Source organism: Haliotis rubra, unplaced genomic scaffold, assembly GCF_003918875.1.
Source record: "Haliotis rubra isolate DU_JTF1 unplaced genomic scaffold, ASM391887v1 Scf29, whole genome shotgun sequence".
NCBI lineage: Eukaryota > Metazoa > Mollusca > Gastropoda > Lepetellida > Haliotidae > Haliotis > Haliotis rubra.
The window spans coordinates 3,527,581-3,555,355 of NW_025766957.1; the positions used below are offsets into that span (position 1 = coordinate 3,527,581).

Below are 27,775 nucleotides of genomic sequence, written 5' to 3' on the forward strand. Positions count from 1 at the left end.
GTTGGTATTAGAATTAAAGATTTTAGTATCGTGATACGTATCATATCTCATTCTTATATCGGGATTCTTATGGTATCCCAGCTTCAGTGCACAATACTTTGGCAATATATCGTCGTCACACAAATTTTAGTATCGTGATGTATCATATCGCAGGTTGTATGCCAATACCAGCACTAATGAACATAACAAACCTTTTTTATAAGACAGGAAAAAAGAAATTTATTTTCTACTGTTTGCAAGGAAGAAGTGTATTTTTCATTTTCAATCAAAAGAATTGAGTTCACATTTTCACTGGTTTAAATGTATCATTTTTGTATATATTTTCTATGACCCAAGAATAGCACTTTGACAAACAATCTCTTAAATTCCTATTAAACAACAATAGATCTACCCTTCAAATATCATTGTACAAGCTCATCTCTGTAAGTTACCACTCAAAGATACCTCAGATTACACTCACACATCACAGTCATTATGTAAGGTTAATCTTCCTATAAACATTGGTTTTCATTTTTAAAATTTTAGTTTAGTTTTACAATGTTAAATGAATGAGATAATATATTGCAATTTCCATGGCTGATGGTAGTCTTGTTACCCGATCATGCGATGATATGAATAGTTGCTCACTGTATCTAAAACTGTACTAAGTGGACTGTCTGTTCCAGAAGCGATTATTTACAGACTATGTCAAATGCTGAGCGAGCGTAAATCACTGAAACCCAACATTATAAGAAGGTCCATTTGACATGTAAAAATATTAGGAAAAAAAAGGTTTCCAAACTTGGATGATTTATGATTTATTTCATGGTATATTATTTTATGTTTAAGAACCGAAATGATGTAAAGTTAAGTATTCCGATTCTTATTCTGTGGACAATAACACCTGGTACATACTAAATGGTAAAACAGGGCTAAAATGTATGTTGCCGGTCAGTTATAGACTTCTTATTGTACACAAAAGACACAAAAAGACAACTGAAAATTTTAAAATATTTTATTAAACAACATGAAACACATAAAATCACCAAACGTGTGGTTACACATGTCCAGCATAAACATAGAGCAGTTTAGTCGTTCCCTTCTGGAAACGACAGAATTCCACTCTGGAACTTACAGAATTGCAAATATAATGAAACATCAAACATACTGTCATTAGCGTGTAAATTGCTTTGTAATCAAAGGTACACATGTATATCAATAATATCAAAAATAGGTATAATAGGTTGCATGAATATTGTAGACGCAAGAAAGACTTTCCAGTAACTCGCAGCCACAGGGTTTTATTCTTTTGATGGGAAACAATGATATGTTAGGTGTTGATGTAGAGTATACGTTCGACGTTGATCGTTAGCCATTGTATGAAAGGATAAGTAGAGGAGTGGATAAGCGGATGAGTGGATGAGCGGATGAGGTTTGGAAATCTAGAATAAACAGAAACAATTTGTAACAATATTTGACTATAGAATATAATGCATTCACAAAATATCATCTAAATTCATGTTTAACAATGTTGAAAACGTTGGAACATTATTTGAACACTTTCAGAAATATTGCATGTAACAATAGCAATATGAGTCCATGAACTTCAAAGGAAAACTATTAAACATTATATTTGCACAAGAAATAAAGATGCAAGACTCACATTTGTGTTCCTGTGTTTTACGTTGAAATTTAAGTCAGAGGAGACCTCTTGACAGTATGGCAGCTGCTAACACACTGAAGCATGGGGTCCCAGTAGCACATGTGCTTTTTAGGGTCACATGACAGGAAAGTGGTACTATGGGATATGAAACAAATTAAGAAATCTGCAAAAGTTTATGTGGAAAGTAGGTCTTGAACCCTAGATGGCTGGATTACTACCAAGGGAGGTAATAACTGATACTGGTGAGGTGAGGTGAGGTGAGGTGAGGCGAGGCGAGGCGAGGCGGAGGCGAGGCGAGGCGAGTGGAATTGTGTTTATCGTCGTGCTTGAGAATATTTCGCTCATATGACGACGTGCATGCATGTGTATGTGTATGTGCGGCTGCTTGTACTAGCCCAGACTGAAGCTGGTTTTAAAGTGCTAGCCCAATGAGATACCATGCCGCAGTGAAGCATGAACACCCCACTCAGACACATTATACTGACTCCGAGGCGACCAGTCCTTGTTGCACCCATTAATGCTGAGCGCCAGGCAGGGACCAACAAGTACCATATTTAAACGTCTTTTGGTATGACGTGGTCGGGGATCGAACCTGCGACCTTTGGTTCTCCGGGCGGACGCTCTAACCACCACACCACGGAGGTGAGCACATGAAGTTAAAATCAGTTTAGACATGAAACTAAAACATTTTCACACGAATTAATCGCAAATAACCTTGTAGATGAGCTTTATGAACTTTACTAAGTATAGTCATTCAAACTTACCTCAGGTTCATTTTAGGTCTTTCAGCGTTGAAAATCAATGGTTTGTCTTGCAATCAGTGTAACCAAGGTCAAGCAGACGACAGGAAGCACATGGTCAGCTTGGTGTAAAGCTGTATGCATGGTAGATATTAGTTTCGTATTCTTTGGTAACGTACATTTCGGTAACGTATCTTTCAAACTATGCATTCATATGAAGCAGTATGCTTATTTCAAGTAGGACCAATGAGCAACTCACTTCAGTTTATTGTCTTATATTCATAAACATCAATTTGTATAGTAAACCATTCTCTTGTAAGACCTCTAGAAACAAAAGGAGGTAACGTACATTTCATCCTTAAAATTATGTGTTGATTAATGCATTTAGACATCTTTTTAACAGCACCGAAAAGTTCTATTATTTCTTTAATGAGTATTTAATTCCTTTAAAAAAACACATTATTCTCCAATCTAAATCAAACAAACATTTTCATATCTTCAATAGTAGTCTCCCCTGGTGAGATGAAGTCTCAGTAACGTATATTTCCATGAAACTTTGGACATTCTTAGAGTGATTCATTCCTCGTCCAGAAAAAATTGTGTTGAAGAGTAGGGAAATATATTCACCCCAAATCATGAAGCATTAAGTTACTCTGTCATTTCCTATGCCCATGTAAACTATATTGTGGTTGTGTTTGAAACATGATGACATTAAAAAATTGTATTGCCTTTTGGACAGTAATGTACATGTCATTTCTGCCTATATTAGGCATTATTTGAGTGAGAAGTATTTGCTTTAAAAAGGTGTAACCCAGCCAAATAATTGTACTTGTGGCACACTTCAATATGCATGAATAATTATTGTGATCACACCTTTAAATATTTCTGAATAATTCTTGGATATGCTTTGGACGGGTTCAGGCTAAAACGTCACCACAGCAAAACGGCACCTGGCAAAAACGGCACCATTTGGACATAACTGAACCTCAACTTGGCGAAAACGGCTACAAATCTTATGGTGAAAATGGCACCAACTAAAATCTTATGGGGAAAACCAGTTTGTTATAAGATAATCGAATTGCAGATGGTAAATACATTCTACTATTATGTCGGAACTATCAAAATTTAAGAACAAGGATGGATTTTTATATTCAAGGATACGATGTGAAAACTAGTTTATATGGTAACGGCGCATTGAATAACTCAACTATTAGTGACATTCTGAACTCATTACAACAGTTCATTTCTAAAAGTAACCGCTTCCAGTAATATCATCAAATCTACGTATATATTCAATGTAAGGCAAGTTTTAAATCACTTGATTTTCTGCGGCTGCTCATTTTGTTGCTGGGCATAACCAACACCATATCGAACATATTTATTATTCAATCATGTATCTGTTATTTTGTCACAGTATTTTTCTTTTGTTGTCAAATTATTTCAATTGTATCCAGCTATTGGAACAATGTACTGGAGTTGCCTCTATATAAGCCACTAGGCTTGTTCGCCTATCCAGGTTTCTTTGACGAAATAAAAATGTGTTTAAACCAAATATATCTACTGTGCCGATAGTGATTGGAAATGGGCATCCCATAGCTGATAATCGGATTGCAGAATGTTTAGATAGTAAATACATCTACAGTGCAGACAGTGATTGGAAAGGGCATCCCAATTTAGCGTGAAAACATCGCAACCTTTGATGTTTTAAGTACATTTACTCAACTGAAATCGCCCAGTGTCAAACTCAGTGTCAAAATGAAATTGTATTTAAATCGCACAAATGTACCCATTGTTTACCGTCGCTGAAATACCTTAGTTGTGCGTGCGACATTAAATAAAGCAAGTACACAACCCATTGTTTGTTAGTTTTTTTCTTTTATGGGGATTTTTTTCTTTTTTGGGTATACATAACATAATATCTTTTCTGAATATACATAACATAAATTATGCAAGCTTAATGATGTTTCATTTATCATATTTTACCATTTTTATTAGACATTTCCTGAAATTGTGTCACTTCTGTTACGAAATTTGTATTATCATGTTGAAAAGAAGAAATCCAAAGATAATATTTATTTAATGTACATATATATTAAAATATCTAGTTTTACCATATAACATGGCCAATGAGTTTTGAAATTGTATATTTATTGCTTATGAAAAAGACAAAAAAATTCAAAAGCCACATCTGTGACATCAGCCACTGGAGTTGTGACACATGAACATTGAGTAAAATACGGTGGTGTAAAGTAAATATAAAAATATATTTTCCCTAATTATGTTACTGTAAAGTGTAGAAGATACTGGGATAAGTTAGTTACCATAATCTTTTTTGTTTGACTTTGACTTTTTTTTGTCGGATACAAACATCTGACATAAATATGCACGGATTTTGAGAATGACTCGTATGTTGACATATCTTGCTAATGTTATAATGAAATGAAATAAAACATAAGTCAACGTCATACTTTGTTTTATATATTGTGCCGTTTTAGCCCAGAAATCAGTAGCCGTTTTCGCCAATATGCTGCCGTTTTCACCAAACAAATTTGGTGCCGTTCTGCTGTGGTGCCGTTTTAGCTATAACCCCTTTGGACCTCCTTATTGGGTTTCAGTGAAAACTATCCTAACCAAAACACATTTCACCCAAATGATAGAAGAGGCACCTGACACTGTCATGCAATCACCACAGCCTGAGCTAATTGGTGCTGAGCTGCACCCACTAAAAATAAAACCCACAAAAAAATCACACACAACAAGACATGCAAACATGCACATTCATATACAGAACTTCATTCGAACCAACAAAAAATTTCTCAAATTCGGAAAATAAGCAACTTGCACAGCGCCCAAGAGTTGCCTCCCTTGTCTATTTTCAAACCTATTCTTGTTTAGGCTGCTTTGACGCTTTGGAGGTGAAATAAATCAGTGAATTGTGGCAAAAGATGTACTGACTCCTACATACTTGGCATTGGAGATGTTCACTTTGTTTTTTCTCACATATCACTTTAACTGAACTGATAAATGCACATGAAGATGATGAACAAGCACCTGCCGTTCGAACATGCTTTACTCTCAAAACAGCTACTAAAGCAAAAGACCTACACAAAATTTACAACAAATAACCCACAAAGAATTTATATTGATAACGCTTATATAACATGCATTGTAAATGCATGTAAACCATTTACATGCTACATATATTTGTCAGGTAGGGCGTGATATAGCATCAATGTTTGTGATGGTTTAGAGGATACGACAAATAGGTCATCCGACAGAGGGCGTTCCATGGTTCACAAAATTTGAAAAGGTAGGTGACAAGTTTTCTGTCAAACCACAATAAATGCATGAATTATATCTTCACGGATCGATATAGTGTGATTAGGATTATCTGTTTAAACGAGTGATCAGAAGCATGATTTTGTAGACATTTTTAATTCCTAGGCAGCTGGCAGTTTTGAAAACCATCTTGGTTTCCCGAGTGGTTTGACTTCGACATTGACAACCAGCTGATCAAGTTGATGACACGTACTGTGTCTTGCCTGATAACCTGATTTGACAAAAGGACAACAGTTCATTTTGCTTACATTATGTAACATGTTGAAGTATTTTGCATAATACTTTTGGTAATCTACTGAAGCCATTGGAGCATGCACTTTTATTTCTTAATATGTTTTTTCATGTCATGCATAGTTCATATGAATAAACTCCTATTCCACCCAATATGCTAGCAGGGATTTACAGGGAGTCCAGCATTTGAGGGTCCCTGGGACTCATACTCTTAATTTTCAGGGGTCCTGGACAACAAAATTGGGGTCCCAGACACTTAAATATTATTATCAATACTGCTATTATATTGTGTATCATGATCATCACATTGTTACAGTATAACTTACTGTCACTTGATTGGAATTTTTACAAGTATTTTGACTTTTTCTGAGTCCCTGTGGATGCGCTAATAAAATTTGTTGCGTCCATTGTCAATTTTTATGCGTATAGGACGCAGGAATTCACGTCCTGTAAATCCCTGTGCTAGACTGGAATAACACTTAGTGGCCACCAACCAGTACTTTGTCAGTGTTTACTGAACCTAGTTTGTTTTACTCTGCCAAGATAATCTTGTGTTTTGTGCCAGAAGGATTATCATGATTATTCTCTTAACTGCATGGTCCACATGATCAAAGCACCACTATTTAGTTATTCGAATCACACCTGTTTCAACTCTGGTAAAGAATAACAAAGTTATCAGTTTTGTATCTGCTAGCAGAACCATAACAACATAGTAAAACAAAATGACACCTGATTATGTCAATAACACCAATTTCCTGTGGATTTTGCAAAAAATAGTTACAATAGCTTACTATATTTTCCGGGAGATATTCTATATGAAGTGAAGTAGGTGACACCCTTCATCTTTTTATGCCACTTTGCATGTATATGGCATATTTAAAAAATTAACTTCAGTCATATTTTCTAGATAACAATTGACCCATCTTATCAAATATTTACAAGGCACACATAAACATGAAATAATAAATGTAGCTGTCAATAGCTACGTTGTGATTACTGTCCACCAGCCAGTAGACATGGTAGAAGGTGGATTTTTCATATTTCTGATGTTTGAGCATATTGACAGAAGTACAAGGAGGAATAAGAACATATCAGGGGATTTGTTTTTGTTATCATACTAGTTTTCTCTTTTCAGGGTGCATGGTATTTGAAATACATGTTTTTGTGTTTCATCATTAACATGATTAAACTGTTTTACACTTTGTGAAATGTAACAACATATGTTTCCATATTGAAGCAGGCACAGGACACAGACAGGTGGAGCTGGGGGAGAACTATAGAAATGCAGAGAAACAAGTGGATGAAACATGTTGAAGGTGATATTGCTTAACTTCCATACAGTGGTTGTTTAGTGATTCATTTGCCTGGGGAAGTTGAGTTCCTTTGTTGTGCCAAGATCTGCTGAACATGTGTCCAAATCATCTGCTGTGACTCCAGTGTGATTATGGGGTTGTTTGTCCCTTGCTCTCAGGATTTGCAGAAGCAAAAAGCATCAATGGCCATGATGACCTGAATCACTTGCTTATTCATTGAGCATCATCATATACAGTACATGGATTTTAGTTCAAAGTATGAATCACTTGTTTGGGGCAAGATTATTAACAGGCAACATTGATGTGAGCTGGAGTATTGCTGACTTGTAATTTGTATTGTAGTTTCTTCATTGTTGTTTTCTTTCAGTTGTTAAATATAAACATTTCTTCTGTATCTTCCATGTATGTTTAGTTCCGAACCATCTTATTTAAACGCTTGGCATAATCTCCATGTTGTAGAAAATCCATCTGAAAGTGATGCAGAATGTGGGATTTTGTTTTCAACAAGTCCTGAAGAGAAGATGACCCAAGAGAAAGTTCGGAGGGACAAACGCAGAAGGAAGATAGAGAGGGAGCTATTTGAAACAGAGAAGACATATCTTGGGCATTTAGAACTTATACAGAAGGTGAACATTAGCATGATTAGGGTTCAATATTGATCAAACCTCTATATTGTCTGTTATGAATTACTGTGTGCCCACCAGTATATTACATACCTGGTGAATGCATCATACACTTCTTTCACTCATTACCAGATTCAGGCAGTTGGGTAGCCTAGTGGCAGGTCACACCGAAGACCCAGTTGGGTACAATGTGTGAAGCCCATTTCTTGTGTCCCTCATCATGATATTGCTAAAAGCGATGTAAAACTAAACCCACTCACTCATAACCAGATTCACCAGTGAATCCACAGTTGTTAAGTTCTGTAATTCTACTTTGACAAGTAAACCCTTACATGATATAAAAACAGAGATGGCAACCCCAATGTTGATAGGACTAGCAAGTAAATATTCTTAACAGGGTCTTAACATGTTTTTAAAGATTTTCGAACTGATTTTTTTCAGCTGGTTATCTAGTTTGTAATGTCTTTCATTTATGTCAGATATCACCACAACACCACATAGCAACCCTTTATAATCATGATTGATGGGGGATCAATTTGTGTACAAGCCTTTGATGTGTTATGAAGAAGAGAATTAATTATAATTGTTTATGAATACATTTATGATAAATGGAGACTGAGATATTGTTTTTATCTTTCAGTACTTTGACTTTCCTCTCAAGTTTGCCTGTATCATCTCGGATGATGCTCATGCTCGCATCTTCAGCAACAGTGAACAGATCTATGGTGTCAACCAGCGTCTGTTTGAGCTCATGGAGCAGACCACTGTCGGCCAGGCCTTTCACCACCTGGGTCCGTTCCTGAAACTGTACTCCACATATGCCAACAACCACGAACAGGCAATCAGCACACTGCAGGTATGTCATATGTGACTTTTACCTTATTTTCAAGGTGTTAGAAGCTATAGAACCACGAAGATCTGCCTAGAATTGGTCTTCAGCAGCCTGTGTTTGTCGTAAGAAGCGACTAACAGGGTTGGGATGTGAGACTCACTGACTTGGATGACACATATCATCGTATCCCAATTGCATTGATTGATGCTCACGCTGTTGATCACTGGATTGGCTGGTCCAGACTCGATTATTTACAGACTGCTGTCATATAGCTGAAATATTGCCGAGTGAGCCGTTAAACAACAAACAATCAAAGCACAAAATTTTCCCAATAGGTGACCTGATGTTATATATATTTGATATAAAGTGTTAAGCTAAGCATTAAGATCTTATTACATTTGATACTATTTGTCAGATAGTCCCGTTAATTATTGTAAAGATTTTTATGTTTATTTTAACTCTAGCAAGTTCAAAAGGCAAATTAATATTCCTGAAATAATTGCTATTGCAAGAAGCAGGTGCAAGCGTGTCTGTCTTCTAAGATGCTGCAGAAATGTAGCCCTATGACCACGTGATGACAGAAATCTGTGATTGTGGGTTCAAATCCCAGTTTGCCCTAACTATGTTTCTAGGTTTGTTAGGACCATACCTGTTGTCATGGTTTTAATGAAGTGATAAACATCTAAGATCTCCATACTCTGGGCCTTTTTCCCCACATTCTGCTGACAGTACACAGCAGCTTGCAACCAAACCAGGTTCAGAGTACAACAGTTTCAAATCAAACTCACTATCCATTTCAAGATGAAGTCAATATAAACATGATAAATGAACTGATTATTAAAATCCTTTTCTATTTTGATGTATTCAACATGTTAAAAGTTATTTTAAAACCTTGTAATCATGGTAATTAGAATCCCACTCATACTAACACACAAAGTTTTATCTCAAAGGAGTGGACACAGAAGAAGCCTGAATTTGCAGATTACATTAAGCGACAAGAGTTTAGGCCAGAGCTGAAAGGTCTCAAGTTGAATGCTTTGTTGATAACCCCAGTCCAGAGAATACCCAGGTGAGTTGCTGATTCGGCAGTATGCAATTATAAGTCATGGACTCTAGAAAAATAGCTTTTGCATTTCACTGATTTAGTTAAACTTGGGTAATCTTGACTGTTGTGGTAGTACTGCAATAATGGTAGAACTAGAAGTGTTTGTATTACCGCCTTATATGTAGTAGCTGTGTTCAGAATAATGCATGAAAGTCAAGATATTCTTGTATTACCTGATCACCGCTAATGTTAGAAGTTAATAGAACTATTAGGTGGTTCCTTGAATCAAATACTTTAACAAATTCAGTGACTGGAATTTCCCTCAATGCCATGGTAACCATGGCATAGTTAAGTCTCCATCAAGCGTGGAAATATAATTGTAGATGTATTGTACAGTGTCCTGGAGTATTGACAGTTGCTATGGTTACAGGTACAAGATGCTCCTGGAGGACCTGTTACAGCATACACCGGAAGATCACCATGATCACCATCACCTGGCAGGTAAAGATGGAAGGATGTTCCTACAGCTGGTGTGTCTAGCCCCATGGGGGATTTTCAAGTTAGAATGGGTACCCACTGACCTGTGTTCGTTGAAAGAGGCAGGCTTCATGTATTTGGTGGTCAGCCTTAGTGACTTGACTGAGAGCGTTGTCAAACCCTAATGGCAGATCAATGCTCACAATATCACTCACAGGATTGTTTGGTTCAGAATTGGTTGTTCATGTTTACAGACTGCTATCATATACATTGTAGCTAGAATATTGCGTATTGTGGCATTACAACCAAACAAGGGTAGTAGGGCAGCCTGGTAGTTTAAATATAGGCTTGTCACACTGAAGACCTGGGTACACTGAAGGGTACAATGTGTTTGCTGGATAGTGGAGGCTGGTCAAGCTCTGTGACTTTGAGAGAATTCCTGATTGATCATCAGGGTTTTGCTGGTTTGCTTGGTACAGAAACTTGACTGATTGTCTTAATATATTTTGAATACATTTAGAGAAGTTGTGCTTGGTTGTGTTTGTGATCATGTGCCTGAACTTTAATTGTTGTTTAATTGTATGATTTTCTAAATTAAAGAGTACATGTATGTTTGCTATGAAGGTAAATACTCTATCCAGAGGCCCAGGTAAGCTGCATATCCGGGTAAAATACGCTTAGAAAATTTCCAATTACGCATTGAAAAATAATTGTTACGTACCAATTACGCATTTTAAATGTTAGATACGCAAAATATTTAAAACAAATGCGTACGGAATATATTTATAAAAATCGCTTGCGTAATGAAAAAGACATGGATTGCTATCAAGTTGTACTGTTAGTATAGGACTAGTATTGTACTGTCAGTATAGGATGAGGGATTTTTTATGAAATCATTTCCATTATATTTAAGTTGGTTTTGATTAGGTATGACATAAGGCAGAACATACCTGCTTAGTAAACTTACTCAATGACATAATACTTAAGTGAGTAAAATGACTGAAATACGCACATATTTGAAAGCAGTGGGTAACGGAGAAAATGAAATACCTACTCAACATTCATAATACCCACTCCCAAAAAATACAGTGGAACAATACCCACATGAGCTAAATCTTATCTGGAGCTCTGCTCTATCAACACAATTCAGCAATGTATCATAATGTGCATTGTTTTTTAGAGGCCACAAGACAAATAGCTGAAATTGCATCTCACATCAATGAACACATCCGGCAGCATGAGAACTTCCAGAAGATGCTGACTATACAGAACAGTTTCGACAGCTCGGCTCCCAGGATACTTGCTCCTGGCAGGATCTTCATCAAAGAAGGGCCCCTCAACAAGGTACCATATCTCCCAATACCTGATTTGCACCCCCCTTAAACAATCTAAGGAATTAAATCAATGTTCAACCATTCCGTGTCAAATTTGTTCAGGCCTAAAAATAAAAAATGTTGTGGTTCCAATTACCAGACCGACCCTTGAATTCTGGTGCCGACCCTATGTTTCTTTAAGCGATATGAATAAAATAATCTTTCAGATACCATTGTTTTTTCTCGGCATCAACGGACATCGGTCATACTGATAGAGAAAGTCGACATGATGGCTGCAAGCTTGATTGAATAAACAATTACACATTGATAAATGTGTTATTCGTTCGTACTTTACTTTAAAAAATGTGAAAAAAACATCCTACCTACAGTCCGTTTGAGTCAGAAACGGACCGATGAATTGCAAATTTTATCATTGTACAAAAGTGCCACATAAATATAAATAGTACACATGTTTATCATTTACTAATACCCAACAGCTTTCTTATATTTGAAAATTTTCCGGACTCCACCCAAAAAGTTGTTTAAGAAACTATCATCATTGAAAACGCAAAACTTGTTATCTGTCGCGACGGGGTGAAACCGCTGAAAAGGAACAGCCACTATCTCCTCGTGCACAGGATACACATGCCTGGTGAAAAATGAAGTTGAATGCTGACGTGAAACAGTTGATGATTAAAGTGTACAATTTTTTCCGTGCTGAAGCCGAAAGGGGCAAACCATTTTATGCCATTAATAAATTCCGTGAGCGGGCAGCAAAAGCTTTAGGAGTATCAGCAAGGGTACTGACAAATGTTCTGGAACACAAACATTGTGAGGGTGATGCAAAGCAGGTAGGGGTCGTGTCAAAATCACACAAATTAAAACATTTGAACCTTATAAGGCAGTCTATCAACAAGCTCTATTCTGAAAACAAATACATGTCGCTGAAATTTTTTAAAAAGCATTTGAAGCAAGAACACAACCTCAGAATATCAAAGTACACACTCTGGCAACTCTTACACTCTTTCGGGTATCGTTATAAGAAAATTTCGGGGGAGAATAGGTCAGTACTCTGTGAACGCCCTGATATCGTTCGCTTGAGAAATAGTCTTCTCAGGGTTATAAAGAAGAAGCGCGAGGAAGGGTTCGAGCCAGTGTACTTGGACGAGGCCTGGGTCAATGCCCCGCACACTGCCAGCAGTCAGTGGGTACCCGATGGGGGTGATAAGGGGTCACGTAGAAAGCTGCCTCTAGGGAAGGTGAGAGACTAATCATTCTCCATGCTGGTTGCTCCAGCAAAGGCTGCGACTTGGTATTCAGGGCAAAGTCCACAGATAACAGAGACTACCATTCCGAGATGAATGGTGCGGTTTTCCTCGATTGGGTTAAAAACAAGTTGGTACCAGCTCTACCAGAGAAGTCTTTTATCGTAATGGACAATGCCCCATACCACAGCGTGCAGGACCCTGACAGTAAAGCCCCGACATCGAACAGTCGAAAAGGTGATATGATATCATGGCTTGACAAATTTCAGATCGCACTGCCTTCAAAGGCAACGAAGCCTCAGCTATATGAGATCATAAAAACCCACAAAGGTGAACCTTTCTACAAAGTTGACAGTTACATAAAAAGTAAGGGTCACAATGTTCTGCGACTTCCACCCTATCACTGTGACCTTAACCCCATTGAAATGATATGGGGTATTGTCAAAGGAGATGTTGCCAGATCAAACACAACTTTTAGATTACGTGACGTAGAGGTTTTGGTTAAGGAATCCCTTAACAAAATCACGACTGAAACTTGGCAAAACTGTGTCAACAAGGTAGCTAACATCATTGAACAAGGTTACTGGTCTCGGGATGGCTTACAACAGGCAACTGTGGCACCACTTGTCATCCCTTTAAGTCGTGACTATGACACTACGACGGACGAGGAACCGACAGGTCTCCCGGAATAGTTTTTGAGATATCCCCCGCCATGACCGGCTGTTCCGTTTCTGTGGTTTCACTCCGCCGCGACAGATAACAAGTTTTGCGTTTTCAATGATGACAGTTTCTTAAACAACTTTTTGGGTGGAGTCCGGAAAATTTTCAAATATAAGAAAGCTGTTGGGTATTAGTAAATGATAAACATGTGTACTATATATATTTATGTGGCAATTTTGTACAATGATAAAATTTGCAATTTAAACGGACTGTACCTAGCCTAAACTTTAAAGAGGTGTAATCGGGAACCACAAATCTTTTTTTATTTGGCCTCACTCTGTGACTTTTGATGTAAACAAGGAAATCCATATCTTAAATGTGGTTATATTTTGGTACTGTGGTCAGCCTTGTGCACTCATATCGGTGCCAAGGACACCCAACAATATTGCTAAGAGTCCTTAGGACTCTGATGTTTAGCCCCTTGTACATCTCTCCTGATGCGTACAGTTTCTTACACTGTGTACAGTTTGAATCTAATCAATCTGTGCATTCTGTTTTGATAAAATCTCATTGTGAAACTGGTATTTCTTTCTTCTACTTTTCCCGCAAATGTCTGTTTTGTGTCATTTCCCTTTAACACCTGTTATATTAGGTGGCCAGAAAGGGAGGCAGGTCCCATGAGCGTATGTTCTTCCTGTTCTCGGGACATCCTGCTGTATGGCAAGCCCAAGCTTCTGGATGGTGGTAGTCGCACCTACAACTGCTGCTGTGTCCTGCCTCTCAAACATTGTCAGATCCACCCAGTTTTCATCCCTAACACAGCTCACAAAGATGGAGGGGGAATGTTTCAGGTGAGATTATTGGCACAATAAGTGTATTACTGGGCAGGTGAGACAGTCAGGACAACACATATGCCAGGGTGGGATCAGTGCCTCCTGGTGTTGTGAATATATGATGACATAAAAGCCTGAACTTCTGCCAATATTTGAGATGCTTGTGGTAGCAGACTTCGGCAAGTTGCAGCCCTGACCACAGCAATCACTGAGTATCGCGGTGGTGTGTGGTCTTGTGCATAGATTCCAGGTCACAAATCAGTGGAAGTTTAGCAACGTTGGTCATGGTGAGTCCTTGGATGGGTCACCTCTTGAGTGTTTCTAGGGCTTCTGTCCCACAATGGACCCGTTGGTAGAATAGGTCTTCAGCAAACCATGCTTGCCACGAGAGGCGACTATGCTTGTCGTAAGAGGAGACTAACGGGATCGGGTGGTCAGACTCGCTGAGAATTGCGCAGATTGATGTTCATGCTGTTGATCACTGGATTGTCTGGTCCAGACTCGATTATTTACAGACTGCCGCCATATAGCTGGAATATTGCTAAGTGCGGCGTAAAACTAAACTCACTCACTCACTCTGTCCCCCAACGAAGTTCATGTGACACATGTGGTCTGACCTTAGTGAGTTTGTTCCACATTGCCTCTGTTCACCCAGCAGTAAGTGGGATATATGGTGGGACTGTTAGCCTTCCAGTGCCTCACAGGCAGCTTGGATTGACCAGGGTAATAATGTGCATTATGATGCTTAGAGCATGTCATTGAGAGATGGGGAGGCCATTTTCCTGTCACTTTGTGGGACATTATACCCTAGTACCATTCATGCAACACATGCTTGTCGCAAGCGGTGATTAACAGGATTAGGGGGTCATGCTTGTTAGTTTGGTTGATGCATGTCATTGTATCCCATTTGCATGGATTGATGCTCATGATGTCAGTCACTGAATCATCTATCCAGACTGGATTATTTACAGACTACCTCTATGTAGCTCGAATATTTCTGAGAATGGCATTAAATAGCAAGCAAAAACATTGACTTCCTCTCCCAGATTCAGCATTTCACTGTACAGGGTTCTTTGGCACTCAGAAAACCTATGATTGATGGTTTGAAATCCAGTTCGCTCAAATTGTTTCTAGGTTTGTAAGCACCATACCCATGCTAATGAGTTTCTACAAAGTGGGAAACATCTGAGACCTCTCACTTAGCTGACATGCCATGATATGACTGGAATACTGTTGAGAGTGGCACTGAACCCAAGTCACTCACTCACCCTAACATATCTATTGCATGTTTATCAGTCCATATATGTTTCCTAGGTGACCTGTAAGGATGAGAGTCTACTGCTGTACTCTGAAGACCAACACAACGCTAAAGCATGGAGTGATGCTCTTGAGAAGGCAGTCATGTGAGTTGTAATGTTAGATTACCAAAAATTGAAATAGAGCAGAAGAATGACATTATGGTAAACATTGGAGTGGTTCATACATATAAAATTGCTGATTGTGATCATACCACAGAGGTTTTAGATTAATGTCTGCCAATTGTTCAGTTTTGATTTCACTGTGGACACATTTATTAGAAGGCAAACTTTGAAATAGACATGTAAGGGAACATACAATTTGACTTTATCCAGTAGTTGATCTCATGCAGATGTGAATTTGAAAAAAAAATGAAACCCCAGAGAACATGATTTAGATTCATGGATTGATTTTGATTTTAAGATGTCTGTGTCATGAACAGGGTATACATGGTAAATACTTTTGTGGATCCAGAGTCTGAAGGTCAAGGAGTGCATGGTTATATTTATATGTGACTTGTTGCACATTCACAATTATCCAGAGGAACCACAATATGGTAACTATAAATGCCAGCTTCAATTAAAAGGCAGTGACGTTACCTCAAAAATGCAAAGAATATGATGACTGAACAGGCCACATTCTGACTTTTGTTGGCTTTTTTGGTAGGTAGGTCTTGAGGCGACATGGACCTCCTATGTCTTATGAATTGGGCTGTGTGTGTTTCTAAACCAGGAAGCTGTGTACTGACCGGCAGACTCTACGGAAACCCAGCAGTCACAAGATGCCACTGAGGGGACGGTCTATCAGAAAACATCTACAGAAAGAAAAGAAATCTGATCCACTGGTGAAAAAGCTTTTCATTCATCAAGATTCTGGGATAAAAGTATGGGATCTTTACAACCTTTTCAAGCTTTGAGTGGCACTAACAAAGCTTTGTTCTTTATTTTTGTCTTCAGCGAAGAGCTGATTGGCTGCAGTTATGTGTATTGTCTTGAGCTAAAGCTGATTGGCTGCAGATATGTATACTGGCCACATAAAGAAACTGTGCACACAGAAAATACAAAGATAGGCAGACAGCGTCTTTATGCATAAATAAAGGTGTTAACATAGCAAGTATTGGAGACAATCAAACGCTCATGCAGGTGCCAAGCGACGTGACGTCATTGATGGTGGCCTATGGACTTGCAATTTGTTACTGCACGTGCAGCCTGTGCAGCTGCACACAACATGTCACTGTCACTGTCGAAAGCTTGATCTTTGGTCATTTAAACGTTCACAAACTCACATGAAAAGTCACATGCACATCATGCCAAGATAAACATCTGCTCAACGTCTATGAAGCCACTGGAATGGTTCGAGCAGGCATGAGCTAAGAACAGGTGGCAGCACATTTCCAATGCCATCGTAACACGATATCTGCATTGGTCAGGCGTTAGGGAAACAGTAATAACGTCGCCGACCACCCACGTTCTGGACGTCCCCGAGTAACGACGCCAAGACAGGACAGATGGATTTGGGTGACTCATATCAGACACAGGTTCCAGACGGCAGTGACCACGTCCCAAACCATTCCCCAGGCCTTCATTTGGAAAATTTGGTAGCCTCTATGCGTCGTCGATGCACTGCTGTGCTTCACGCGCATGATGGTCATACCCGTTATTGACTTAGTGACTTTGACGTGTGACCCCCAACTCAATTTTGAACTTCTAACGTCATCGTTACGGATATTGTTCATGTTCTTTTGACATGCTGTTGAGGGTCGATACTTCAGCTTATAAAGTGTCTACATCATGTCGTCTTTTCTGTGTTGTATTCCAATTCTGAAGGAATTTTCTGTGTGTACAGTTTCTTTATGTGGCTAGTATATTTTCTCATTGGCTGAATGCTGATTGGCTGTAAATATGTATTTTGTCACTGGCTGCAGATATATATTTTATCTTTGGCTGAATGCTCACTGGCTGCAGGTATGTTATGGGCTAAGAGTTGATTGGCTGGGACAGTTTTCTCTATGGCCATGAGCGGATAATCTGCAGATGTGTAGGTTTGTGTTAGAGTGATGGGGTGGGCCAGTTGGTGTGTATAGTGGTGTGTTGGGAGATGTGCGTGTGTTGAGGGGTCAGGGTTATTGGGTGTACTGATCCCTGGTTAAATTATCCCCCCAGCCAGCCATGTATGCTTTCTGTGAGTCTCTTGGTGAAGGAAATAACCCATGCTTTGTCAAGTTCACAAGGATTGCAAAGTAATGGATACTGTAAGGGCAGACAACTCTAAGATGTGACTAGGCAAAGTCTCTTGATATTAAGATCCAGTGAACTAAAACAAATATAGAAACACTGCAGGAAAGTCTAGTCACAGTTCCTGGATAATTCCAAAACTAGTGTTGATTTTGCTGTTCTGTTTTGTTAGATGACTTTGTACTTAATATATTTTAGTCAGCATTAGGGGCGGTGGGGTAGCCTAGTGGTTAAAGCCTACACTCATCATGCAATAGACCCGGGTTTGATTCCCCACCTGGGTACAATGTGTGAAGCCTACTTCTGGTGTCCCCTGCCGTGATATTGCTGCAATATTGCTAAAAGCGGCGTAAAACCATACTCACTCAGTCAGCATTAACTATGTTAATGCAAGTGTGGATTAGATATTCACTGTGCCTCTCAACCCTTATATTCAAGATTTGAATTTATCCAAAGTATATGTATTGGGTGTTTTTTAATTTATTTTATTTGGCTGTGAGTTATTAAAACCACATTAATTATTATTTTCATTTTATTTGTATTTACATTTTACATTCATTCAACTCTTTCTATAGCTTCATGCTTTTCCATACTCAAACCTCTGCACTGCATATTCTAGTAGTTTTGCACATTACAGAGACTGTATAATTTGACGAAAGAAAAAATATTTCCTTTCATTGTTATTTATGATATTTATAGAAATACAGTCGAGCACCGTTGTGTCAAACTCTGACAACTCGATATCTTGGTTATCTTGATATAACATCTCGGTCCTGGCAAAATCCTTCATAATTTATATTTTTCCTTATCCTGACTCATGCTCTTTTGCTTGTCCCCTTCCTCTTGCGAACATAGTGGAACACTTGTATCTCCTTAATTGAAGCTCCCTTCAATGTAAAATCACTAATTGGTACTCACCCAAGAGTTGCCTCCCCTGCCTCAAGCGCGGGAACAGGTGTCGCCACCCTCTGGCCTCATGCTTCACTCTCTCCTTCTTCGCCCAGTGAGCAGGATGTGAGAGCGCCTGTGTCTCCTTACACACTATATCCTTTGGTTTTCTTAGTTAGTTACCTCTTATAGTTTACTATAAAGGTATAGCTAGTATCCTTCATTAATTTGCATTGATAATTAATCGTATTTCTACTGTTTATTCACGTGAGTTCGTGTGATTGTTCAGCTAGTATTACGTTGATGAAAAACTGTACTATTTGTAGATTACGCTTTTCGCGCTGCGGATCCGCATGTAGTATGCCCTAGTTGTACTACGCCTTGTGCGTTTGATTCACGTTGCAGTTACTGCATTAATTTAACCAATTCTGCCTTTAATAAATACCATCTTTAAGTCTTGAGACGTGTTGCAGATAGGTCACGCGCAAACTAGGTGTAGACATGGCCGATACATCGGATTTCCCATCCAGTCAGCTGCTGTCGAGCGATCCCCTCCCGTCTGGTGTTCTGCTTGAGACCCCATCGGAAGAGGGACGTGGGATGCAGTCCGTCACATCTAAGAAGCGACCGGCCTCCCCAGACATCCCGTCATCGCAGATAAAGTCCAAGAGGGCCTCAACGTCTTCTCAACACAGACTTCGTACCCCCCAGGGCAGCGTCATCCTCCAAAGGGAAATCTACGAAGTCATCGAGAACTTTCTCAGCAGAGATCGTTCCAGCAGCAGAATTGGGCCTCTACGATGATCAACCAATCATCATACCCGACATACGCCACAAGAAGCGACCAGTGACAGCGACAGTGACTTCAGCAGAGATCACCATGCAGCCTGATGCCTCTACACTGATGTCAGACGAGATCGCGGAGGGCCCCACCGCTATCAGCGCAGAGAGGGCACCATCTACTACGCCGCAGATCATCCCAGACGATCTAATGAAGCAGATCATGATCATGATGGAAGGCCACTACAGACTGGAGAAGCAGCCATCCCAGGGTCCGAGCCTCCAACGTAGACAGCACCCCAGAGGCACCCCCAGTCAACGTAGCAGCCACGACGATGCCGCCTTCGCGAAGGAAGTCACAGACCACCTCCACGAAGGACCCAGATGTACAGCCTTCGCGAAGGCGGGAAAGATCATCACCCTCTTCGGCGTCATACTCAGATACGGAATCTGATCATCAGACCTCACGGAAGCCTTCGCGAAGGTCATATCACCGTTCCCCAGGACCGGACGCAGAGGAAGCTTCGCGAAGGCGTTCGCGAAGGACACCTGAACCCAGATCGTCATCATCATCTAAAAGGACATCGAGGGACTACACAAGAGCTTCGCGAAGCTACCAACGGTCCCCTCATAGGTCGCCAAGAAGATCAACCTATCGATGTAGATCACCAAGACGATCGCCTCGCTGATCACCACGCCGATCTCCACGTACATCACCACGTACATCACCTCACAGGTCTGCACATAAGCCTACAACTAGATCTCCACAAGCGTCAAACGATATAGAGATAGAGCCACACAGTCCTACATCAGAAGAGCAACAACCTCTCATTTATGATGATGGAATGGAAGATGATGGAAGAATTATTTTCTCAGATGCAGAGATAAGATATTGGATGGTCAGTAATCTAGATCTCTCATCACCTTCCAAGAGTGGCAATTCGGCGCAGACTTATCTGATGAAAGAAGACGATGCAGATGCTATTACACTACCCCCAATCGACCCGATTGCGGCGGTACCACAGAACCTAGATACAGCATTCAACAAAGCCACGAAGGTTCAAACACCACATCTGCCAAACTTTCACGCCAAGAAGTTCTCCACGCATAATATGGACCCCTTCTTCAAGGCGCAAGACATCGATGAGAACTACAAGCTGATCTCCGATGCCAAGAACAAGTACTACAAGATTGATGATCGAAAATTGGTTCAGATAGAAACCATGACGAGGCGTATGTTCTTTGGTCTAAATAGATCTAGAACAATAAATGAGACACTTATCACCAGATTTCGTAAATACGACCTCTGAAGATGATAGAATGATTTACTCGGCCCTACTGATGCAAAAGAAGGACCAGCAGTTCTTAACAGATCATCTCACGTCTGTCTCAGCAGCACTGACCTTAGCTCGTCGTCAAGGCCTCCTCGCTTCCTGCAACTGGGGTGAGAACTTTACAGCTCCACTATATACAGCCCGTGGTCTTCCCCATCCATCTTTGACGGAGGAATAGACAAAGTCTCCAAGGAAGTCACCAAGGATTCCAGAGAAGTCCTGATGATTAAATCGATGGACACGCTAGCCAGTGTCATTCGACAGACTTCACAAAGATACTCAGGAGATCTAAATTCACGGGCCTACAAAGAGCAAGAGACAGGAAGATAGCCAGTTCCAGGGGAAGAGATTCTTTTCACGCCCCATATGGCAACTATAGAGGAGGGTCAGGAAGAGGCAGGACACCCAGAGGTTCCCGCAACTATAAACGCTGAAAGACAGGTTCGGAACGACTGGAGTCTTCCACCCCCAGCCGTTCCAGTACAACCGTCACAAGTGGGTGGACGTCTCCAACTACACTGGGAAAACTGGGGAATACTTCAAGACACCTATGTCTCCAACATTCTTCAACGCGGATTTCGTATCCCACTACAGGCCAAGCCTCCACTAACAGTCAACCCTCCCAAGTTCGAGGTACAGGCACAGCAACTACTAAAGTTAAGAGAGGCTGTTACATTACTCCTAACCAAGCAGGCCATAGAAGTAATAGATCAAGGAAACATCGAACCAGGTTTCTACTCCCCAGTTTTCCTAGTACCCAAGAAAAACTCCAAGGAGAAATACAGACTCATTTACAACATGAGCTTCTTCAACAAGACTTATCTACGCAGACCACCGAAGTTCCACATGATACATCTACCGCAGTTACGGCACATGATTCGTCCCATGGACTACATGGGCAGTATAGATCTACAAGATGCCTATCTGCACATCCCTATACATCCCGAATCCAGGAAATACCTACGGTTTACTCTAGACGGGTTACATTACCAGTGGAAAGTACTCCCATTCGGAATAACATCAGCCCCATGGTTATTCACGAGGATAACGAAACCGATTGTCACCTATCTACATCGTCAAGGGCTACGCAGTGCGTTCTTCCTCGACGACGGGATACAAGTAGATCAAGATCCACAGCATCTCAAACTACAGTTAAACTACATCATAAAGCTACTAACACAGCTGGGATGGTTAGTAAACTTACACAAGTCGGACCTAGTACCATCGCAAGATCTGCAATTCCTAGGCATTCGATTTATCACCAATCTCAACCGTATAGTCGTACCAGAAGACCGTTGGCTCAAGATCCAACAGATCATTCCACCAGCCCTACTCTCTCCGCTACCACTTCGACAATGGCAGAGCTTACTAGGTCTTCTAACATCAGCCCAAGACTTGACAGTCATAGGCAGATTACAGTTACGTCCCCTTACAGGTCTTCATCAACACACATCTCGACGACCTACAACCATTCAGTCTACCGAACATCTCAGACCTCATCTACTATGGTGGACCAAGAAATCGAATGTCTCATGAAGGGATCTGTTTAGCAGAGCAGGAATTCAAAACCCATCTATATGTAGACGCTGTCACTCCAAGGTTGGGGAGCTCATCTCACCAACCAGACGGCATCAGGGTTATGGAATCAGCTAGAAAGCAAGCTCCACATAAACTCATTAGAGATGAAAGCTGTAATCAACGCCATAAGACATTGGAGCAACATTCTACAGAATGCGCACCTGATGATACATACCGACAACTCGACAGTGGCGCTCTATGTGAACAGGCAAGGCTCAACGAGATCGCCAACCTTTTGACTTTAACCTTTCAACTGTTCGAATTAATCCAAGATCTAAATCTACATGTCAAAGCATGCCACATTCCCGAGCCAGGAATATACTAGCAGACGACTCTCTCGCCACATCTACCGTCACCGACAGAATGGATGCTCAATACAGAGATATTTGCACAGATAATCAAGCAAATAGGAGCACCGCTAGTAGATCTATTCGCCACAAGATTCAACAATCAACTACCGACATTCGTGTCACCAGTTCCAGACCCACAAGCATGGGCAACGGACACTCTAAGCATATCATGGGAAGGCCTCAATGCGTCGCTGCGTTTTCGCCCCCAGCAATAATACCTCAAGTATTACAGAAAATCAGCCAAACACAGAGCCTACAACTCATTTTGGTCGCTACGTCCTACTGGCCGGCCAGAACGTGGTTTCCCCTCTAATACAAGAAATCGGTCAACCGCACTAGAGCTACCCAAGCGCTCAAAGCTGTTAATACATCCACACACCAAACAGGTGCACAGAAACCCAGAAGTATTCAAACTTCACGTGATGGACTGTATTAAAATGTGTTTAAACAAGAGAGGATATTCTACCAGGGCGGCAAAAGCGGTCACGCTTTGCTTTACGATACTCAACGCGTGGAAATACGGCGACAAAGTGGCACAGTTTCAAAATTATGCAGCAAACAAGGGTTTTACAGCAAGAGATGCTACGCGATCCTCAAGTGGCAGACTATTTGTGTTACTTACGGCAAAACAAACATTTAAAAGGCTTCGACATTGTCAACATATCTTGCCGCTTTTAGTTCTGTGATTTCTATGAGAACGGGTGTTAAATTGACAAAAACACCAGAGTTACTGGCCTTACTTACTACGGCTTTCCGATTGAGGACCAAAAGCGGAAGTTCCACGCTTCCAGCTTGGGATCTGAATGTAGTGCTACAACACCTCACAAGTGAGGATTATGAACCATTGAATCGACAACCTTTGAATTTCTCTCACAGAAAACAATTTTCCTGTTATCGCTAGCCACGGCAGCCAGAATATCTGAAATTCACGCCTAGATTATGAGAGGATACAGTTTGATGACAATCAAAACACAGCGCACCTGGGATTAAGATGGGATTTCATCGCCAAAAATCAACTACCAGGCCAACCAGACAGGTTATTTCACGCCCCTGCGCTTATCCTCGATTCTCGGATCTCAAGATACATTGGACTTATCTCTATGCCCAGTACGAGCTCTCAAAAATCTATTTACGCCGTTTCCAAAACAAGGCGAAGATCGCTCAGAAGATTGTTCATCCCAAGATCGCCTACTAATCAGACAGAAGTCTCTCGTACCACCATATCTATATGGATAAGAACTGTCATTCTCCGCTACCTACAAGGCAGCAGGACTGGACCCTCCAACAGCATCAAATCCACATGAAATCAGGGCATTGGCCTCCACCCTCGCCCTTCACGGTAACTGTTCATTGAATACAATTATGGAAGGATGCTTCTGGAAATCTAACATGGTGTTTGCTAATCACTATCTGAGAGATATCACCACCGAGGACGTCTCTGGCATTCACCATTTCGGTCCTTTGGTCCTCGCTCAGCAACTGACAGTCCCTCGTAGGCGTTAATATTCACCCCCACGAGATTATTATGTATATTATACATACATTATTTAGCTTATAACTCCACGGAGTTCTAGGGCTATGTATATATTTAGCTTAGGTTATTCAACCTTAAGCTCATACTGAGTTTTATGTTCAGTTGTACAGCTTCTCTATCAGAGTAGCTTGTTATATCTATAATTTGGTATATCAGTCTATTAGTAATGTAATACCCCAGTTATGGTATATATAACCTATGGCTTATTATAAAGGAAATATCCTAAGTCAATGCCTTTATGAAGTTCCCGCAGGGGTTATTACAGTATAAGTTACTTAAATCACTAATTATTAATCCAAAGTATTCTGTTTATGCCCACCACCACTCCGGTGGATTCTACAAGCAAAAGAGCATGAGTCAGGATAAGGAAAAATATGTAATTTTTTGAGTAAAATTGATATTTTATACTTATCCTGACTCATGAGGTTAGCCCTCCCATCCTCCCCACATAACACTTTGGATTTCCCTGTAAATTCAAGTGTTGGGCTCGCAAAATCAGGAGAGAGTGAAGCATGAGGCCAGAGGGTGGCGACACCTGTTCCCGCGCTTGCGGCAGGGGAGGCAACTCTTGGGTGAGTACCAATTAGTGATTTTACATTGAAGGGAGCTTCTATTAAGGAGATACAAGTGTTCCACTATGTTCGCAAGAGGAAGGGGACAAGCAAAAGAGCATGAGTCAGGATAAGTATAAAATATCAATTTTACTCAAAAAATTACATAATTATTCAAGCTCTTTTAACTCTATATGAATGTCTCTATATTTCAGATATCTCGGTATAATTTCATGGTCCCAAGAAGCAAAATTACCCTTTGAACTTGATATTTGCAAAGAAACATAATATTCACCTACCTTTCATGGGCAAGGATCCCTCTGAACTGAGGTTGTTTCCACATGTTTACACACGGTGCAGCATGAATCAAAGAGATGCGGTAGTGTAAACTAATTGGGGCTAATTGAGTTGAAGGTGTCACTTGTTTGTTATTTAATCAGGATTAATTAAGAAGGAATCAATAAGGAAATACTCACTGTTACGAGTAAACACTACTGATAACCGATTATAGTTTTGAATCAAAATATACTGAGAAGCATTTTGTTTTCTTTCTTAGGGATGATATGCCCTGGTCGGATGTCTCGAAGTTCGGAGACAACGGTGCTCGAATGTATAGTTGTTAATAATAATGAAAACAAACTGCTTTTATTAAAATTGTTCATTCTCAATCATAATCTGCAAATATAATGTAAATCTGAATATTAAATATGCATCACATGAACATTTCATTAAGATTTGTATATGGTGTATGTATTATAATGTCGTGATTACAGGAAATGTTTGGCATGCTGTTGACTCTGTAGCATTATTCAAAGTCAGTTTTTATTTTGTTTAATCACTGAAAATATATCAAATATAGAGAGCTGCAAAGAAATTTGAGGCTCTGGTTGAGGAAACGGACTGTTCACCACTGAGAGAGAAACTGGCGCCAGTGAAGGACCGTATCCAGTCGTGGTATGATGAGGATGTTGGTACATGTCTATCACCATGGTCACCAAGAAAACAACAGGAGAACATGGAAAATGAGGACATTCACAACATTTCAGATGATGTCTTCTCCAACAGAGTAAGTGGAAATTACTTAAATGTGTGTGTGTCTGTGTGTGTGTGATTTTAAAAGGGGGTGTCCACCCATTTTGTTCTGGGGAAGTAGGGGGGTCATCAATTTTGTACACATGCACTAAAGGGGTCGTCACTGATTTTGTATATGACATGCAGGGGGGGGTCGCTCTGAATGTCTGTTTTGTACAAATGTCAGCCGCGCAGGACACCCCTGTCTGAAGAGTGTGTACACCAAATCCACATGCATGGTTGCCCAGTTGTTTTAAGCACCACAACAGACTCTGAAGAATTGTCCCTCTTTTGTGCAAGGAGCTGCTGGTCTTTGTCTTTGTTAGGATTTTTAGTTAAGACTTTTTTGTCCTGGAGGTTATCACCTACAATCTACATTTAAAGCTGACAGTACTTGGTATAACTGAAATCACTGTTAAGCCAAACTAACTCAGTCAGTCCTGTCTTTGTTTAACAGGCTTTCAGTATGCCATGTTTCCCAGAAGACTCTCTGTCTAACTTTGAGGACCCCGTTCCAAGTGTCAGGTCCGATTCTCAGCTCTCTGATGGTGAGAGATGTCGACCAATGTCAGATCCTGGCATGACATTACCTGCAGTCTTTGACAGATACGCCGCGTCACAACCCTCCCCTCACCAATCCTCCCCTCGCAGGGGATTAAACAGTCGTTTGAGGTCTTACATTCAGAAGCCACTACAGAGGTGAGGACAGACATTGAACTGAGTTAATATAATCATCTTTGATCTGATTTCATAAAGGAATCAATTTAATAAACAGAATTAAATGTTAAAGATGTTGCTGATAAAGATGATAATATGTAATGGTGCTAGTGACAACAGTTAGGGATATGGTTGGCTAACGTTTTGACTGATCTGACAGCTCATATCGAAGAATGGATTTATTTTGGGTACAGTGTGGGAAGTCTCTCTTTGTGTTCTTGTTCTTGACATAGGTGACAGTTTTACTAAATGTGTCATAAAATCAAACTTGCTCAGTCTGAGGCCAGAGAGGGGAGTCCATGACAAGAAGTTATAACAATGAGTCATGATTTAGTTTAGTAAAGATGAATGTAAGCTGTTCTTGCCCATAATTTGCCAGATTGAAATGACTGATCTCAAGATTCTTTGATGATTTGGTTACAGACTTCTGCGAGTACGACACAATTTACGGGGAGCCTGCAGTCCCTTCAGGACCTCGTCAGAGCCCTCTACAGGCTGCAGCAGTCGACTGTACTCTAAATGACCTGACCAATTCTACATCGTTGATTATGGTCGGGATAGATTGTCAGTACATTATGTGTGATAACACAAGAAATTTGCTCATACAGTTTTGGTGAAAAATGAACTTTATATGATGACAACATTTTCTAAACTTTGTGGGTGATATTAGTGCATCTTATAGTTATAGACTTCACACTTGTGAAAGAAAAAAAACAAAAGGAAGAGATCCCTTTTTTATTCAACAGTGCATTAACAAGAGTGTTATTTTAGGACAAACATTTATGAATTAACTGAATTCTGCTGAATGTAGAACAGTATGGAGTATATGTATTCAGTATATACACACAGTATATATCACACAGTATATATCACACATTTACAGGACCTACAGTGATTATCTCCCTTCACCTCAGTATATTGTTGTCTGTGGTTCAAACAGAGACTTTTTACCAAATGTTTTGCTCAATACTTAAGTATTTCATTCATATTGTACAGAGTGAGTGAGTTAAGTTTTACGCCATACTCAGCAATATTCCAGTTATATGGTGGCAGTCCATAAATAATGGAGTCTGGACCAGACAATCCAGTGATCAACAGCATGAGCATCGATATATGCAACTGGGATACG

General features: G+C 40.1%; 2 protein-coding genes across 4 annotated transcripts in view; one reads left to right on the forward strand and one right to left on the reverse strand.

Annotated features, from left to right (window-relative positions):
- Window positions 1-5,463, reverse strand: part of LOC124281852 (LIM domain only protein 3-like) — a 192,560-nt gene extending 187,097 nt beyond the window's left edge. Inside the window, exons 1-2 of one of the 3 annotated variants that reach the window (XM_046717859.1) lie at window positions 5,348-5,463; window positions 2,407-2,516 (exon numbers count right to left, since the gene is read on the reverse strand). The gene's annotated coding sequence lies outside the window, so the exon portion shown is untranslated. Of the gene's footprint in view, window positions 1-2,406; window positions 2,517-5,337 lie in introns of all 3 variants that reach the window. The other 2 variants (XM_046717858.1, XM_046717857.1) reach the window with 2 other exon arrangements.
- A 199-nt stretch (window positions 5,464-5,662) lies between these two features.
- Window positions 5,663-27,693, forward strand: LOC124281856 (rho guanine nucleotide exchange factor 39-like). Its single transcript, XM_046717871.1, is given in 14 exon segments — window positions 5,663-5,692; window positions 7,190-7,268; window positions 7,725-7,891; window positions 8,529-8,744; window positions 9,671-9,789; window positions 10,196-10,266; window positions 11,423-11,586; window positions 14,133-14,183; window positions 14,185-14,331; window positions 15,628-15,716; window positions 16,342-16,453; window positions 25,718-25,924; window positions 26,387-26,628; window positions 27,070-27,693. Coding segments are annotated over 13 exon segments (1,719 nt in total). The 5' UTR covers window positions 5,663-5,692; window positions 7,190-7,234; the 3' UTR covers window positions 27,170-27,693.
- Window positions 27,694-27,775: the final 82 nt, after the last annotated feature.